The sequence below is a fragment of the Arachis ipaensis genome, chromosome B06 (genome assembly GCF_000816755.2).
Source record: "Arachis ipaensis cultivar K30076 chromosome B06, Araip1.1, whole genome shotgun sequence".
Lineage (NCBI taxonomy): Eukaryota > Viridiplantae > Streptophyta > Magnoliopsida > Fabales > Fabaceae > Arachis > Arachis ipaensis.
The window spans coordinates 7,820,296-7,836,863 of NC_029790.2; the positions used below are offsets into that span (position 1 = coordinate 7,820,296).

General features: G+C 34.4%; 1 protein-coding gene across 1 annotated transcript; it reads left to right on the forward strand.

Moving 5' to 3' along the window:
* Positions 14,283-15,508, forward strand: LOC107647951 (pectinesterase inhibitor 6-like). The gene has a single exon (XM_016351994.2). It carries the CDS (start codon positions 14,507-14,509, stop codon positions 15,161-15,163), a length of 657 nt encoding a protein of 218 aa, XP_016207480.1. The 5' UTR covers positions 14,283-14,506; the 3' UTR covers positions 15,164-15,508.

Genomic DNA, 16,568 nt, shown 5'->3' on the forward strand with positions numbered 1-16,568 from the left:
AAAGCCACCTCTGCGAGCACTGCCCAGCCACCGCCGGCCATCCAGCCGCGCCCCCCCTCTCCGCCACCCACCCCCTTCAGCCAGCAACAACCACCCCCTTCCCTTCCCCTATCCTCTTCCTCTCTCACTAACCCTAACACCTCCCTCCGCCACTACCCCCTCAGCCGCCACCGCGACGCCGTGCAGCACCACCGCGCCGGACGCCGCCGCAGCCACCTTCTTCCCTGTTCCACCCCTTCCGCTTACCAGGTTCCGCAACACGCAACCCTTTTTATCCGTTCGTCACTTTTCTGTATTTTTTATTCCGTTTATGTTCTTGATTAGGATAGCTAGACTTGCATGTTGTAGTGGATTTTTAGGTTGTTAGGTAGCTTAGGCTGTGGTTAGTGGATCTAGGTCTGTTTACTTGTACTGTTCTTACTTATGTTTTATCCTATGTGCAAATATGTTGCTACTATAATCATGTTTCATATGCTGCTTTCTTGTATGTTGCTGCTGTTTACATTGAGTTTTTATGTTTATTTTATATCTATGTACATGCAGCTTGATTTTTTAATTCATATGAACTAATATGATTGCTGTTTATTTTCCGGGACAATCCAATTTTAGCCGGAATGCTGCCCAAATTTTTTTTTTAAAATTGTTTTCATTCATGTTTTGGTTTGGCATTTCTGAAATCTGTTTTACTCTGCTTTACCCAAACCATTACATGAATGCTATGGCAGACTTTCTTATCCTCTTTGATTTCCTGGTTCATAACCTGCATTTATGATTCACTGATTCCAATCTCTGATTTCTTTATTTCTTTTCGAATCAGCATCACCTTGTTTTCTTTATTCGATTATGAGTACTTCTATTCTTACCTGTGAATCCTTGTTATATGGAATTTTTTTTCTATGCCACTTACTTTCCTAACTCACTAATTTTAATTTACTAATTTCTTTTTAACCATACTAACTCTTTTGATCTCTTTTCTAATTATTTTCACTTTCCTCTAACTTTCTAACCATGGCATATTGCTTATTTTCTTTCCATTTAACATTAATTCAATCACATTTCAATTACTCATTTTCCTTATTCTATTTCTCCCTTACCGCTTTGAGTTTCCTTTGTTTAATTGCCTATTTGCTTTCCTATTTTTTTTATCCATTTTCTGGTTTTCTGTTTTTCAGGATGTCTGCCTCACAAAGGAAAGGCAAAGGCAAGGCTACTGGCAAGTGCAAGAGAGGAGATTCCTCCCAGTCCATCATTGCTCTAATGCACGATTCCTCATGGCGGGAGAAGAACTTCACACAGCAGGAAAAAGCTGACCAGCTGCTCCCTTCGACTGATCCTATAAAATTTGCAAACCGGTACTGTGAGCTGATGTACCCGACTTTTGCAAACTCCAGAAATCTATACCTGGAACGTACCTTGAAGATTCCAGAAGCCCTCCAGCAATACACTACTGAGCAAATCAAGCAACGAGGCTGGTTCTTTCTGGAGAGACCACTGACAGAGGTCAATGCATCTTGGGTCCGGGAATTCTATTGCAATTACTACCTTACTACCCTAGATGCAGTGAACCTGGGGGGAAAGCAAATTCTGGTCACTGAGGAGGCCATAGAGACCATTCTCCAGCTCCCAGCCAAGTCCGATCAGCCAGATGGTTTTGCACAGGCTGAGGAGGACATGGGCCAGATGCAGTTTGACTGGGACGCCGTGAAGGCACGGAGAGCTCTCGACCCTGCTGTTCCTTGGGAGATGGGTCAGAACACCACTATGCCTAGAGGGATCAAGAGAGTGTACTTAAATGATAAGGCTCGACTATGGCATCAGATCTTGAGTAATTTTGTGATGCCGAGTACTCACGAGACGGAGATCCCGGCTACCATGATCACCCTCCTTTGGTGTGTGCTGGAGGGTAAGGACCTTTATCTGCCACGTTTCATTCGGCACTATATGGCCAGGGTCCATGTCCGAGGCACCCTCCCCTTTCCTTATCTGGTTACACGGCTAGGCCGTTAGGCTGATGTACCTTGGGAGGATGCCGATGAGCGACCACCAGCAGCGGACTGCAGGAAGCTCATCCCTCACAGCAGGAACTTCCTTGCTTTGGGCTACAGACCACCATCTGTCACTGCTACTGATGAGATAGCCCCTCCATCTGCTGGACCCTCTTCATCCACAGCTGCCCCAGCTGCCCCTGCTGCCACCACTGCACCTCCACCCGCCTCTGAGCCGATTTATCGCCTCGTGCACCGTCTATTCCGCCAGCTCGATCAGATGGAGCACCGTAACAGGCGCCGGTATGAGAGATTGGAGCACCGCAGCAGGAGACGCTATTCCCATCTGAAGCTGATGATCATACAGGGCGCCGACATCCCCTCCGAGCCCGACACACCATCTGAGCCATCAGAGGAGGAGGAGGATGAGCACGAGGAGGAGCCTCATTCCCATGCGGAGACTCATCAGCAGGCAGGCACAGAGCACGCTACACCACAGCAGGAGGCCCCACATCAACTTGAGGCTGCAGATCTGGAGATCCCGATCCAGTCAGTCCCCCCTCTACAGCAGCCAGACTCTCCGCCCACCACCGCCACAGAGACCCCAGCTACCATCCCTACCAGTGATGACACTCCAATGCTTTATTTTAAGTGTGGGGAGGTCGCCATCTCTGGCGTTTATTTTGGTGAACTACTACATACTTTTTCTTTTATTTTGGATATTTTTTCTGTATTTTTATCTTTTTCTTTTATTGTTATTTTCTGAGTACTCATACATTGCTACTTGTGTATTTTACTCTATTTTCTGCATTTTGCATTTTTTGTTCATATTTTAGTTATTTAGTTCATTTTAGTTTAGTTTGCAATTCTGATTTATTAGTGGATTAATTAGTATAGTTTACCCTTTTTAGCATAAGATAGTATAGTTTAAATTGAAAAATATAAAAAGGAAGTAAGCTAGGAAATTGAACATAACAGATTTAAATCCACAAAACTTGTATATAGCATTACATGATGTAGTTAAGCTGACAATATTTCATCAAGGAGGAACATTAAAACTTTAAAAGCTACCCTAAATAATTTTTTTATGAGAATAATGGGAATTTTTAACTAAACCTGCATACAATATATAAATGACATATGATGATTGAGTTAGAGAACACACAGCTTGTGAGTTTTGAGCTTAAACTGTATGGTTGCATTCAAACCATAATTTCATTTCTGTGTGTTACATTTCTTTTTATTCTGATGTTCTTTCCTTTGCTTTAATCTATATGTCCAATTATAGAATATAGAATAGATACATACCAAGAGAATGATTGAGGCCATCAATTGATTTTAGCTCACTCACCCCAAATTAGCCTACCTCTTACATCACCCTTGTTAGCCCCCTTGAGCCTTTTAAAACCCCTTTATTCTATTTAGCCAAATTACTAGCCTTAAGCAGAAAATCAAAAGAAAATCCCAAGTGAATCCTTGGTTAGCTTAAGATAGAAAATTATAAATAGAGTGGAATGTGGGAAACCTTTTGGGAACATGGATGATAGAAACAAAAGGTAGAAAAGTTAAAAGGAATAAAATAAAATTTGGGAAGCATGCTCATGAGAAAATCTAAGTGATTCAATTACCATGTGCATTAAAAAAAAAAGGAGAAAGTTATTTTTTTTCAGCATTTGAATAAAAGGGGATACAAAAGAAATTCCCCAATGCAAAATAAAAACAATGCACATGGGATAAAAATAAAAGAGTGAAACATGAGCATGTAACAATAAGTGGGATAATATGGGAGAATAGGTAAAGAAGTTTTATCTTGCTAGAAACGTATGTTAGGTGAGATCTTAGTCTAATTAAGGATTCGCTTATTAGCTCACTTAACCCTATACATAAATCCTTACCTTTACCTTGGCCCCATTACAACCTTAATTAAAGACCTCATGACTTTTTGGTATGACTATATTCTATAATTGTTGATTGGTTAGATGAAGAACAAAGCTATAGAAATTAAGAATAAAAAAAGAAAGATGGAGCGAATAAACCCAATAAACACTGAGTGACTAGAGAGTAAACACAAAACCCAGTAAGGGTTCAATAACTCATCAACATATATCTGTACTTAATTTACTAATTGGTTTGCAAGTTTGTACAATGTTTTCTTTCCCATCTCATTTGCTAAAATGCTTTATTATTTAAGGGTTGGCTATATATATACATGACTCCTTGAGAACGTGGATTAACTTGACTACATGTAAGCTTTATATATGAGTGAATAAATTAGAGTTGCATGATGCATCATTCATTTAGGTAGTTGCATTTAGCATAGGTTGCATTTCATAACATTCCATCACTTTAAACCTTAATTATTTACCTTGGATTTAGCATGAGGACATGCTAGTGTTTAAGTGTGGGGAGGTTGATAAACCCATATTTCATGAGTTCTTTTGTGCTTAATTAGAATGATTTATTCAACTCTTCACCTACTTATTCACATTAATTGCATGGTTTTACCTTCCCTTCCTTATTATGTCATATTGTGAAAAACATGTTTCCTAAGCTTTAAAATTAATTAATTTAATTACCTTTATTTCCATTCGATGCCGTGATTAGTGTGTTGAGTAGTTTCAGATTTTCTAAGGCAGAATGACTTAAAGGATGAAAAAGGAAACATATTAAAATGGAAGGAGGAAGCAAAACGGAGCCAAGCACGAATCAGCAGCGACGCGGCCGCATGACTGACGCGACCGCGCGCCTTAAAGCAGAACGCACATGACGCGGTCGCATAACTGACGCGACCGCGTGGAGAGAAAAAGCTCCAGATGACGCGACCGCGTGACCCACGCGGACGCGTGACATGGGCCACGTATCAGAATTTACAGAATGCGCCCCCAGCGAATTCTGAAGCCCTTTTTGGCCCAAATCCAAGTACAGACAGCATAGACCAGAGGTTATAAAGTGTGGGAATGCATCCATTCAAAGAAGAGCTCACATATTTTACTTTTCAATGATTTAGATTTAGTTGAGAGGGAGATCTTCTCTCTCTCTTTTAGGATTTATGATTTCTTCTTGTTTTTAAGAGTAACTCTGGATCCAGGTTTTAATGTTCTTTTATTTTAGTTTTACTTCTATTTATTTATTCCAACATTTGAATTGATTATTATAATTTGATTTATGAATTATTCCATGTCACAGACAGTTATTTGAATTAATGATATTTGAGGTATTTTCAGTTTATGATTATTCTCTTTGATTTAAGTTACCATTGCTTCCCATCTAAGGATATTCTTATTATTTCAGCAATTTTACTTTTTCCCCTTTTGGTTCTGGTTAAGGATTCAGTAACTCAACAGTTATTAAACTCAACATAATTGATAATCGTTATCTTGCTAATTGAGCTGAACTTAAATAATTCTAACCTTTTCTTAGGAAATAATTAGGATTCAAAGGTCAATTTAATTAGTCCCTTGACTTTCTTTGCCCTGGTAAAGGATAACTAAGTGGAATTAAGATACAACTTTCATTGTTGTTGAGAGGGATAACCAAGTTGGACTTCTAATTTCCCTTATCTTGCCAAAAGTTATTTTACAGCTATTATTTATTTTTAATTGCCATTTAATTCACTCGTCATTTAAATTACTTGCTTCTCACCTTCTAAACCCCGGTTACAACCTTTATAACCAATAATAAGAACATACTTCCTCGCAGTTCCTTGAGAAGACGACCCGAGGTTTGAATACTTGGTTAACAATTTTTAAGAGGTTTGTTACGTGTGACACCCAAAACGTTTGTAAGAAAGGTTGATTGTTTGGTTTAGTAACTATACTTACAACGAGAGTTTGCTATAACCTCTAAACCATCAATCTTCGGTTCTTCACCGCCAAATACGACAACCGAACTCTTGTAGAGGATGTTGGCCACCCTCTTTAAAATATCAGTCTTTATGTTTTGATAGAGCTTGTACTGTAGTTCTGCGAACGTTATAGTGCAAGAAACCACAAATAAAATTATATTCTCACACACAAAACTCACCCCCTCATATGTATTTCTTATGATCTCATCGTTGTGGTAAACCACTATATTTGCAGTGTCCTCCATCGCATCAATTCTAGAGGAAAACACCTCTCTCACAATGAAGCAAAATAGTTACGAGTTTTAGTTTTTATAGGCAGAAGACTCACCTCGCAGATTATGTGTTGCAACGCCATCCAACCAGCATCTGCCACGTGTACAACACGCAGAATGCGAGTTGTTTGCCATGCTTCCACGTGTCAAACACAGATGGTACATGTTGCATTTGATTTGGACAAGTGTCCAATACGTTGGGTGCGTCCTGAGTCAGCACATTACTTGCGTGTTGTGCATGCACCTCTACAACATCCACCCATCTGTATATACACCAAAAACTTTCATTTTTAGCAAAAATACACCTCTTTATTCCATATTAAAATTCTTTAGCCCATATATATATATATATCGAACATATTTCATCAAATTTAGATCTTCTAAAATGAGAAAATTAGTAAAATGGTAAAATGAGGAATTAATCATTATTAATTTTGTAACTTTTATAATATTTGTGTTCTATTATTTTAATTTAAGAGAAATTAACTCTTCATTTTATTCATTCAGACTGTGTTTGGAAGCCTGAGACTTGAACTAAAATTTCAGTCTCCATCTCCAAAATTTCAATCCCTTCAATACCTCCAAAAAGTGAAAACACAGAGGACTAAAATTTTTGAAAACGGAATCTGAAACTTTAATAATATTTTATTCCTAAAATATTTTTATCCCACCTCTCACACATTCTTTTTTCTCACTCCCTTTTTCAACACACCGTCACTCATCATCATTACTGTTAGCCTCCATCTGTCACTTTTCTTCATCACCGACCACCCCTCCAATCAGCGCCAAAACCAGAACCAGCGACGCACAGAACGAGTGAGGTGCAGTTCAAGAGTTTGTACCATCATTGAAGAGCCCTAGTGGAAGCTGCTGTCTTGTCGTTGCCACCACGACCACCACAACCTCGTGGTTCGTGTATCGCCGCTTTTGTGGCCTCGGCATTGCCAGATCAGTTAAGCAGAACCAGCCAGAAACTCGCCCAAGTTCGTGCGCCATTGTCGTCTCTTCTTGCCCTCAATATTGCTGTTGTTTGCTCGCCGACGTCGCCATCTCGCCTCCATGGCTGCTTGCCATGTTCTTGGTGATTGTGAGTCCCCTTGATAAACCCCAGTTTGAGGGTTTATATTGTGTAGAATTTGGTGGGTTTTATCAATATTTTTCACACTTATTCATACAAATTGCATGTGTTTGTGAATTTCTCCTAATTTGTGCTTAAGAGTGAAAACATGCTTTTTAGCCCTTTAAATTGCTAATTTTAATTCACTTTAATTCCATTCGATACCTTGATATGTTTGTTAAGTGATTTCAGGTTTAGAAGGCAAAGATTGGGTTGAAGAAATGAAGAAAAAGCATGCAAAAATGGAGAATTCATGAAGAAATGAGATTTTGGTAATCTGTCCAGCGACGCGCGCGCGTCATTCACGCGTATGCATGACACTGGTCACGTGACTTCATTAAGGCTGCGTTTGTTTTTGGAGACAGGACACGACACTAAGACAAAGACAATAGAATGGGGACATTAAAAATTATTTTTTGTGTATTGTGTTTGAATACGATGGACAAGACACTAATGTAATGTCCTGTGTTACGTTTGGATAGACATGGATAGAACTAAGATATTATGCGAAATGACTAAAATAGTCATGTGATTCCAAATTTTTTATATCAAGTATAAATTAATTTAATAAAAATAAGAGTAAGCAAGAGTACAGAAAATTACAAGAAGAATTGATTTATAAACCAATAAGATAAAAATGGTATTAAAGTAACAAAATTAAGAATAAATAAAGTAACATAAAGTAGAAAAGTGAATTAACTCTCCATTAATACAGCATGCCATAGAGAAAAGAATGAACGATAAAAAGGAATAAATTAATTATACAGTCAAGTAAGAAATTCTACCAAAAAAAGAGGGTATCTGAAAAAAAAAAGAACGCAGAGAAAGAAGACTACGATGTAGAAAAGAAGTTAAAATTAGGAAAAATAAGAAGGGATAATAGTAGAATAATAAAAAAATATCTATGGATAGAAAGGGAAAAAATTTTGATAAAAATGTCCGTGTCCACCTTCTCAAATCCCGTATCCATTATTATCCTTCGTAAAAGAGTGGACACAAAAATATAAAATATTGTCCTGGAGACAATGTGTTCCGTGTCCATGTCTTTGCCTCCAAATACGTTTTAAATATTTGTTGTCCATGTCTTTGTGTCTTGTCTCCGAAAACAAACATTACCTAAAGGAACACGCTGGGGGCGATTTCTGAGCTCAAGGAGGCCCAAATCCAACTCATTTCTGATGCTTTTGAACCCAAGAATTGGAGGGGAATGAACCAAGTAGTCATAATTTAGTTTTTCATCATGTTTTAGGTTAGAATTTTAGAGAGAGAAGTTCTCTCTTCTCTCTAGAATTTAGGGTAGTTTAGGTCAAATTTTCTTAGATTTGAGTTTTAATCCTTGTTTTAGTTCAATTCCCTTTACATTCCTATGTTCTATTGTCTTAATCTTCTTAGCTTTCCTTGTTAATTTCTTATTTTGCTCTCTTTTATGTTTATGAACGCTTATTGGATTTGGATTTCTTTTAATGCAATTTATGTTCTCATGAGTATTATTGCTTTTTTTAGTTGTTATTGCTAATTTCTTGCAATTGGTAGTTGTTAGATTTTATTATTGTTGCAATTTTATCATGCTTTCTTTTTGTACCTTCCAAGCGTTTGATAAAATGCTTGGTTGGATTTTAGTGTAGAATTTTATACTCTTGACCTAGGCTAAGAGAATTGAATGACCTTGAGTCATTGTGTCTAATTGAATTGATGATTTGGGTCCCTTGTTGATTAATTTGATGTCCATTGACACTAACCTATTATTAAGCTAATTAATGGCTAGGTTGGAACTTATGGTTGATGTTGATCACGCCTATTTGACGTACTTCAAGTATAGAAGTAGACTTGATGGGTTGGTCCCTCATAATTGTCAATATTTGGTTGTTAGATAAGGACTGTGATCTCAATTTCTATGCCTTAGCCAAGAGTTCTTTTTGCCATCTAATTTCCATTTTTGTTACTTTAATTGCTTTTCATTTAATTTCTTGCATGCTTATTTACTTTCTTGCAATTTACATTTCTTGCTTATTTCAACCAAAACCCCGAGTTCCTTTATAGCTAATAATTGAGCACTTCATTGTAATTCCTTGTGAGACGACCCGAGGTTTAAATACTCTTGGTTTTTATTGAGGTTTGTACTTGTGACAACCATATTAAAACTTTGATTGAGAATTATTTGTCGGTTAGGAACTATACTTCAATAGAATTATTTGTGTGAAATTTCTAACTGACGAAAATCTTCTTTCACCCCTGTTCCCTCTTTTCCAATTTTTCTGTTACAATTTCTTGCCTTACCTAATTAATTACTTTGCCAGCTTGCTATAATTTTAATAACAAAGTTGATTTAGGTTTTAAAGTTTTGATAAGCTAATCAATTTTTTATTTTGTTATTACTATGATTGTTATAAAATTGATTTAGGTGTAGTTGTTGTTGTGATTGTTGTTGTTGCTATTGCTGATTTGCTGTAATTGTTGTTGTTGCTGTTGATTTTTGGTGGACTTTTTCGTCATAGATAAAGTCGACGCCGAGGAAGAGAGTGGCGTCGGTGAGAGACTAGAATTTGGAAATGAGAAAGGGAAAAGGGAAAGAAAACTAAGATTCTATTTTTTGTTTTTAATTTTTTCATTTAATATAATAAGGATAATTTAGTCATTTTATGTATTTTAATTTTTTACTTTTATCTCAAATCAAGCAGAATATTTGAGACATAACTCAGTTTTTTATATTTTCACTAATTACAATACTAAAATTTATTTTAGTCTTTATCTTTCGATCTCTCTTCCAAATGCTACTTTATTAACGGGCTCATTTTAGAGGATCTTAACTCTATTTCATCCATCAAATGAGGAAAAATTCAATTTCAAATGTATTAATAAATCCAAAAAGAGTTTAATTATTGTGATACAATTTTTTTCAAAAATTTAAACGGATAGGAAGAGACACTAAATGATTATATCTACAACACGTTTTCTTACGCAAGAATTTTTTTTGAGTTTGTGAATATCATGTTATAATATTACTCCAAAAAATTTAAGATGATAGAATGAAGTATATAAAAGATTATATCTTTAACTCATCTTTTTACAGAAAGAGTTTCATGAAATCACTTCTCCCAAAAAATTAAAATATTAGAAGAAGACACATCTATCTAATATACTCTCTTAAACAAGATTTTATTTATTTATTTAAATTTTTGTGTAATTTTTTTTTCTTTTTTTTTAATTTACAAAAGGGTATATTATAATTTTCGCATCTCTTAAGAATACAATCTTTAAAAGATTTAAAGGTGCAAGATATCTCTCACCTCATGAGCTAACTTGTGAAGTTGAGTTACTTTCATTCAATCTCAATTATAATACAGTATCAAAACCTATCTCATCTAATGTTATTAGGCCACTCACTTGCAATGTTTGTATTCCATATGATGATTTCTAAACGTGATAAAGAATTTATAAATATAAGACATCCTTCGTCTTATACACTAACTTTTGAAGTTAAATTAGATACACTCAAACGCAATTCTAAACATATATTATCAATAAATTTAAAAGTACTTACATAATTTCTTTCTATTCATTGCAATATTAAATTTAAAATCCAAATCCAATTCTATATATCAAAGTGACAAGCCAACAAGAAAAGGCAGGCAGAAAATAAAACTAAATGAGTTTATAAGATGTATCTTATAACACATTTCTGATAAAATTGTCCCAAGAAGTAGAAGACTTTGCCTCTTTAATCTTTATCGCTGTTCTCTCTGTATTGTTTATTACGGCATCCTATTCCTTGCATCTACCTTATTACATTTTTAATCACCATATGAAATTATGAATGAATAACAGAGTACAACGTAACATGCATATTGAAACAGAACAGTGTTTCTACTTCACCGTGCATGCCGTTTTCTTTAGAGATTTGAACAACGATTGGAAGTTGGGACTTGCCTTAAAGAAGAGATTTCATTATTTTCCTCATATTATATATATAGCTGATTTAACTGCTCACATGCTTTGCACAGCACATGTACATGTACTACTATATATGCTAAGGGTTCCTTGTTGCTTTAATTTTCAGTTTTATGTTGTGTATGATTATTGCATAGAATTTATCTTTTGTGGGACATATACAAAACTTGATATGTTTTTCAGAGTTCTTCAACACTTGTTTATGGCTTCTACGTTAAGCCTTCGAGTTGGAATAGCCAAAGACATTAATGGGGTTCTTAGAAGATTGCCAACAGCTGAACCTAGTCTTGTAAAATTTTCAATTTCAACTTCGAGATCGAACATGTGTTCTTCAATTCTCTCGATAAAAATGATAATTTTTTATAAATTTCCTTGGGCTACTACGTACTGAACAAGAACAATTCCCATATTTTCCTTCAGCATTATTTCTTGATCATGCATTAGTTGGAATATTTTATTTTTTTTAGAAAACATGCAAAACATTATGGAAAAGTCTAGGGGCAACAACTTTGTTAAATTCTGACCAGCATATAACCAGCAAACAAAATTGAGTCATTGGATGAAATCTTACACTAATCTCACACCATTAAAACCATCATTGATAACTATTTGATGGCTACAAATCACAAAAGTTGCTGGCCTAGCATTCCTCAAATAATATCATGATATATCGCCACCTCAATAAGCTTAAGCCATGGATTTTGCTTTTCTGCACAAAATCATGTGCAGCTAATAATAACGGAAAATTATAGGTAGACAATGAGAATATTAAACAATGTGAATAATGAATATATTGGATGTTTAATTAAATAGGTATGCAGATGATTATGTTCATTATTTTTAATTAGATGGTTATTTCTTTAGATTTGATTTACTCATGCATAGTTAATAATGACTGGATGTTCAATTTGTGTAGATGGTTATTCTAATATTAAGGTTTAAGAAGAATTTTAGGGATGGAGTATTTTTTTATTTTATTTTAGAACTCATTATTCACATTATTTACAAAAGTAATTGTCTACCTAGCAAAACCCAATAATAACCAACTCATTAATGGGGTTTAAAGACTTTGTTAGGTAGACAATAGTTTTTGTAAACAATGGGTTCTAAAATTAACCCAATAAAATAAAAATGAGAAAGTATATAGGGAGCCAATGACTTAGAAAGTATTAGAGATATGATTATTAGTGTTACATTATTCTGTCAAGTTACGCTTTTGGGATGAATGGTTTCAGGACATGGTATTAGAATTTTAGATCAAATTAATTTTTTATAACATGAGATGTTTATTATCCCTGGTATCCGGATGGTTATTCTGGATAGTATAGGTGATGTTCATTTTATTCATAAACCAAAGATTTAGTCTATTTTACACATTGTACGCTTAGGTCATTGGCTCCCTAGCACTACTCAATAAAAATACACTACACTTCTAAATTATCCACCTAAATCTTAATATTAAAATAACCATCTACACACCTAATAAATTAAACATCTAATATATTTATTATTTACATTATTTAATATTTTTATTGACTACTTATATTTTTTCTCAAAAATAACCAACTCAAATAATTTTAGCCCACTAGTACTTGGTAAGACATGTGCTAGTGCAAATCAATATCCAAATTTGCATCTTCCGAGGAAAACGATAAGATTATTTCTCCCTAGCATGCATGTGTTACAACATATAATGGAGTTTATGACCAAATTATAATAACATCTATTACTGGAAAAAGCCAAAAAGGGAGTCATAGTCTTATAGATCGATATTTTGGTTATCAATATCGCATTAATTAAACGATAGCTATATGGACTAATCATAGAATCTAGTTATTTGGCATTTTAGTTAGGTGTGCCTGAAGATCAATAAAATATAAAAATATTAATTTTTGTATTTCTATTTTTTATATCTTGTTTTAGATGTCTAATCTTGTTTCGTTTTGAGAAGCAAACGCAACATTGGGGAATAGGGATCGTTCGGCTACCGACTCGTCTTCTTCGTCGCGTAATAGTTTCATTTTCGTTATCGTTAAACATTATCATCATGTTCGGCCATTGGCTTCACATAGTATAATTGGAAGTTCGTTCTTTGTAGACCTCGAAATAGTAATAAGAAGACGTTAAGGGCAAATAATGGCAATATGATATTAACATTGTGGTTAGGTGGACCCAATATCGATATGCAAGAAACCTACTTAGCAATGGAGGAAAGAAAATCGTGAAAGTAACATGCTTCAATTTAAGTATGGTAATTTATTATCTCATAAATACTTATTTTTAGATGTTTAACTAATATTATACTGCACGAAAAATATACAATCGTGTATGATTGGGACATATTCATTTTCGCTTCTTATTATTAGTAGTTAAGGTTGATAAAACGATTATGTGTAGAACAAATATTCAATTATGTTAGATATATATTAAAATCAGTTATTAAAATATTAATGTGTATTTATATTAATATATTCTATGTATTTTATTTATGATGTATGAATACTGACATAGACACGAGACATGACACGATATGGAATACACAAACATACGAATTATAAAATCTTATAAGATACGTGAATGCGACATATATACACAATATAAAGTATTTTTTAAATAGTTACTCTTTAATTATATAAAATATTTAAAATATTTTTTGTTTTAATAAATAATAATATATTATTTTTAAACTCATTTTAAGAATACATGTTAAGAATAATACTGGATATACTAACACGTAATGGTATTTAGGTATATTTAAATGTGTCTGAATTTTTTTTATTAGGACACAATTGGATACGACAGCCAGATGAGTGTCTTATACAAAATGTGTCCAACATGCGCAATTCAAAATTATTAGTGTTCCAGAGTATTTTATATTGATAATTGATTTTGGTATACACGTAGGATAGCCAATTTTTTTTTTATACAAATCACTTGTACGATGGTAACTAAGCGTAATTATCTCTTATTCTTGATCTTTATGATATTGATGAATGAGAAAGTAGAGAAATTTCACAGTAAGAAAGATTGAGTATATCTGATTCTTATCCAGACTAGTGAGGAACTCACATGTTACATACTTTTCTCATCTAGCTATTTCAGTTTACCACACTTTATCCCTTTTTTTAATTGCACTCACTAGCCCCTTGCCTATGCACCAGCTTCTCCCTAGAACAAGTCCAAAAAGTGAAACATAACATGGTACTTTTTAAAGTCCCCACCACCCCTACCTTCTTAAGCCAAATCTCACTATAAAGATACAACAATCTGAGCATTCCTCACTACTCTTTTCTTCATTCTCTTGTTTATAGCACCATACCATATACAAAAGAAAAAAAAAATGGTCATAATATCACGCCTTATGTTACCCCATGCATTATTATTATTGTTCCTTTCATCATTCCTAGCAAGCAGTGGCCAAATGGTGGTTGCAAAAGGGAACAAAAATGGTTATGTTAGAGAAGCTTGCAGTGTAACAAGGTACCAAGACTTGTGTGTTCATTCACTAGCACAATTCTCCAACACTGCGGGAACAAGTCCTAGCAAATGGGCACGTGCTGGGGTATCAGTGACAATAGGCGAGGTAAAGAAAGTTCGAGCATACTTGGCACAGTTGAAAAGAAACGGAGGATTCATAGGAAGAAACAGAGCTGCACTTTCAGATTGTGCTGAGGTTTTTGATGATGCACTTGATGAGCTTCATAGATCACTTGATGTGCTAAGAAAGCTTAGCAAAACCACGTTTAGCACACAAATGGGGGATCTTAATACGTGGATTAGCGCCGCGCTAACCGATGAAGACACTTGCCTTGATGGATTTTCATTTCAAGTCCAAGATGATAATAATAATAATAATCATAACAATAATAAGAAGAAGCAGATCAAGTTGCTGCAGAGGAGGGTCCAGAATGTTTCTTACATAACCAGCAATGCTCTAGCTCTTGTTAACAAGCTTGCTACCACAGGTATTGGAAGCTTTGAACAAGACAAGTCCTGAATTGGGTAACAGATACTTGTGCTACATGTGTAATATATATACATATACTTTTTCTTTATTTTTCTTTGGTTTTTGTCTATATCAAATGGGAACTATAAGAAGAAATAAAGCATAATGTTCTGTTAGCAAAGGTGTTACAGTATATGTTTGAATACTTATTAGTAATTAAGGTTTCAGCAAGAAATATGAATTAGGTGTTGCTTGCTTGTGTAAATATGATCATGATATGAAATTTATCCCACAAGCTGTAAAAATAGTTGAAGATCTTTTACTTAGTAATTCTGTCTTGTGAATTTGTGAATGATTTGACTACTGACTATATGCAACTATGGTATGTTGTTTGTTCTGTTGCTCAAAATGACTCATAAATGGTACTCCTTCTCTCTGTTCTTTTTTTTTTCTTCTCATCTACCAATGTCACTTTTAATATTAATGTAGAATTAATATGATATGAGCAACGATTTAAATATGATGCTTTTGAATTTAAAATGAGTGTCATATTCTAAGATCTTTGATAAGGCAGCTAGAAACTCTCATTAACTCTTGGCCGATGCCTTTGGTGTTGTAATTAAGTGGTCAAACACTCAAACCTTTTAATGTTTTCGGTAATGACTAATGAAATCTTGGACAATCTACTGTAAAGAGGATCAACCACTAAGACCATCCCACCCAAAACAAGTCAAAACAATTCATTATATATAACTTAGTAGTACCTACTAAAGCACAGTACACACCATACCCTAATACACATTTGAAACAAAATATCATTCATAACCTTTTTTTGTTTTGAAAAGAAATGTTTATTTACAGTTTAGATTTCCATTTATGTTGAGCAATATGTATTAAATTCTTAAATTTAAATTTTAGTGGCAATACTTTTTTTTTTCTTTTGGTTGTCTGAAAGAAAGGAACAAGGCAAAAGGGCCAGAAAAAACATAGCAGATTCTCAAGCAAAGTGATTCCATTATTTAAAAATGATTTTTACGTTTAAAATAACATAATTGTTTTTTTTTTTCCCTTTAAAACACTATTAGAAAATCTCTGAAACCTTATGACAAAGTGATCATATATGAATTATAAGTAGCCATTAGGATCGAATCAATACTTAGAAGTTTTAGTAGTATGCAAGAAATTTTAGAGATGAATTAATGACTTAGCAGATATTACCGTGTTTGTTCAATCGCTTTTTTGTTATTTTTAAGGTTAAGTACTGAAATCGTCTCTAAGGTCTGGGGTGAAAATCAAAATCGTCCCGACCTTTTTTTGTTATTAAAATCATCCTCAACGTTACAAAACGTTATAAAATCGTCCTTTTTATTTTATTTTACCAAATTACCCTTATCAATTAATAAAAATAATATTAAAAAATAAAAAAAACCCTCCCCCTCCACCTGCACCCCCACTT

Bases quoted from the DNA above. Each gene is read 5' to 3' on its own strand.
- LOC107647951 (XM_016351994.2), top strand. From the start codon at position 14,507: ATGGTCATAATATCACGCCTTATGTTACCCCATGCATTATTATTATTG.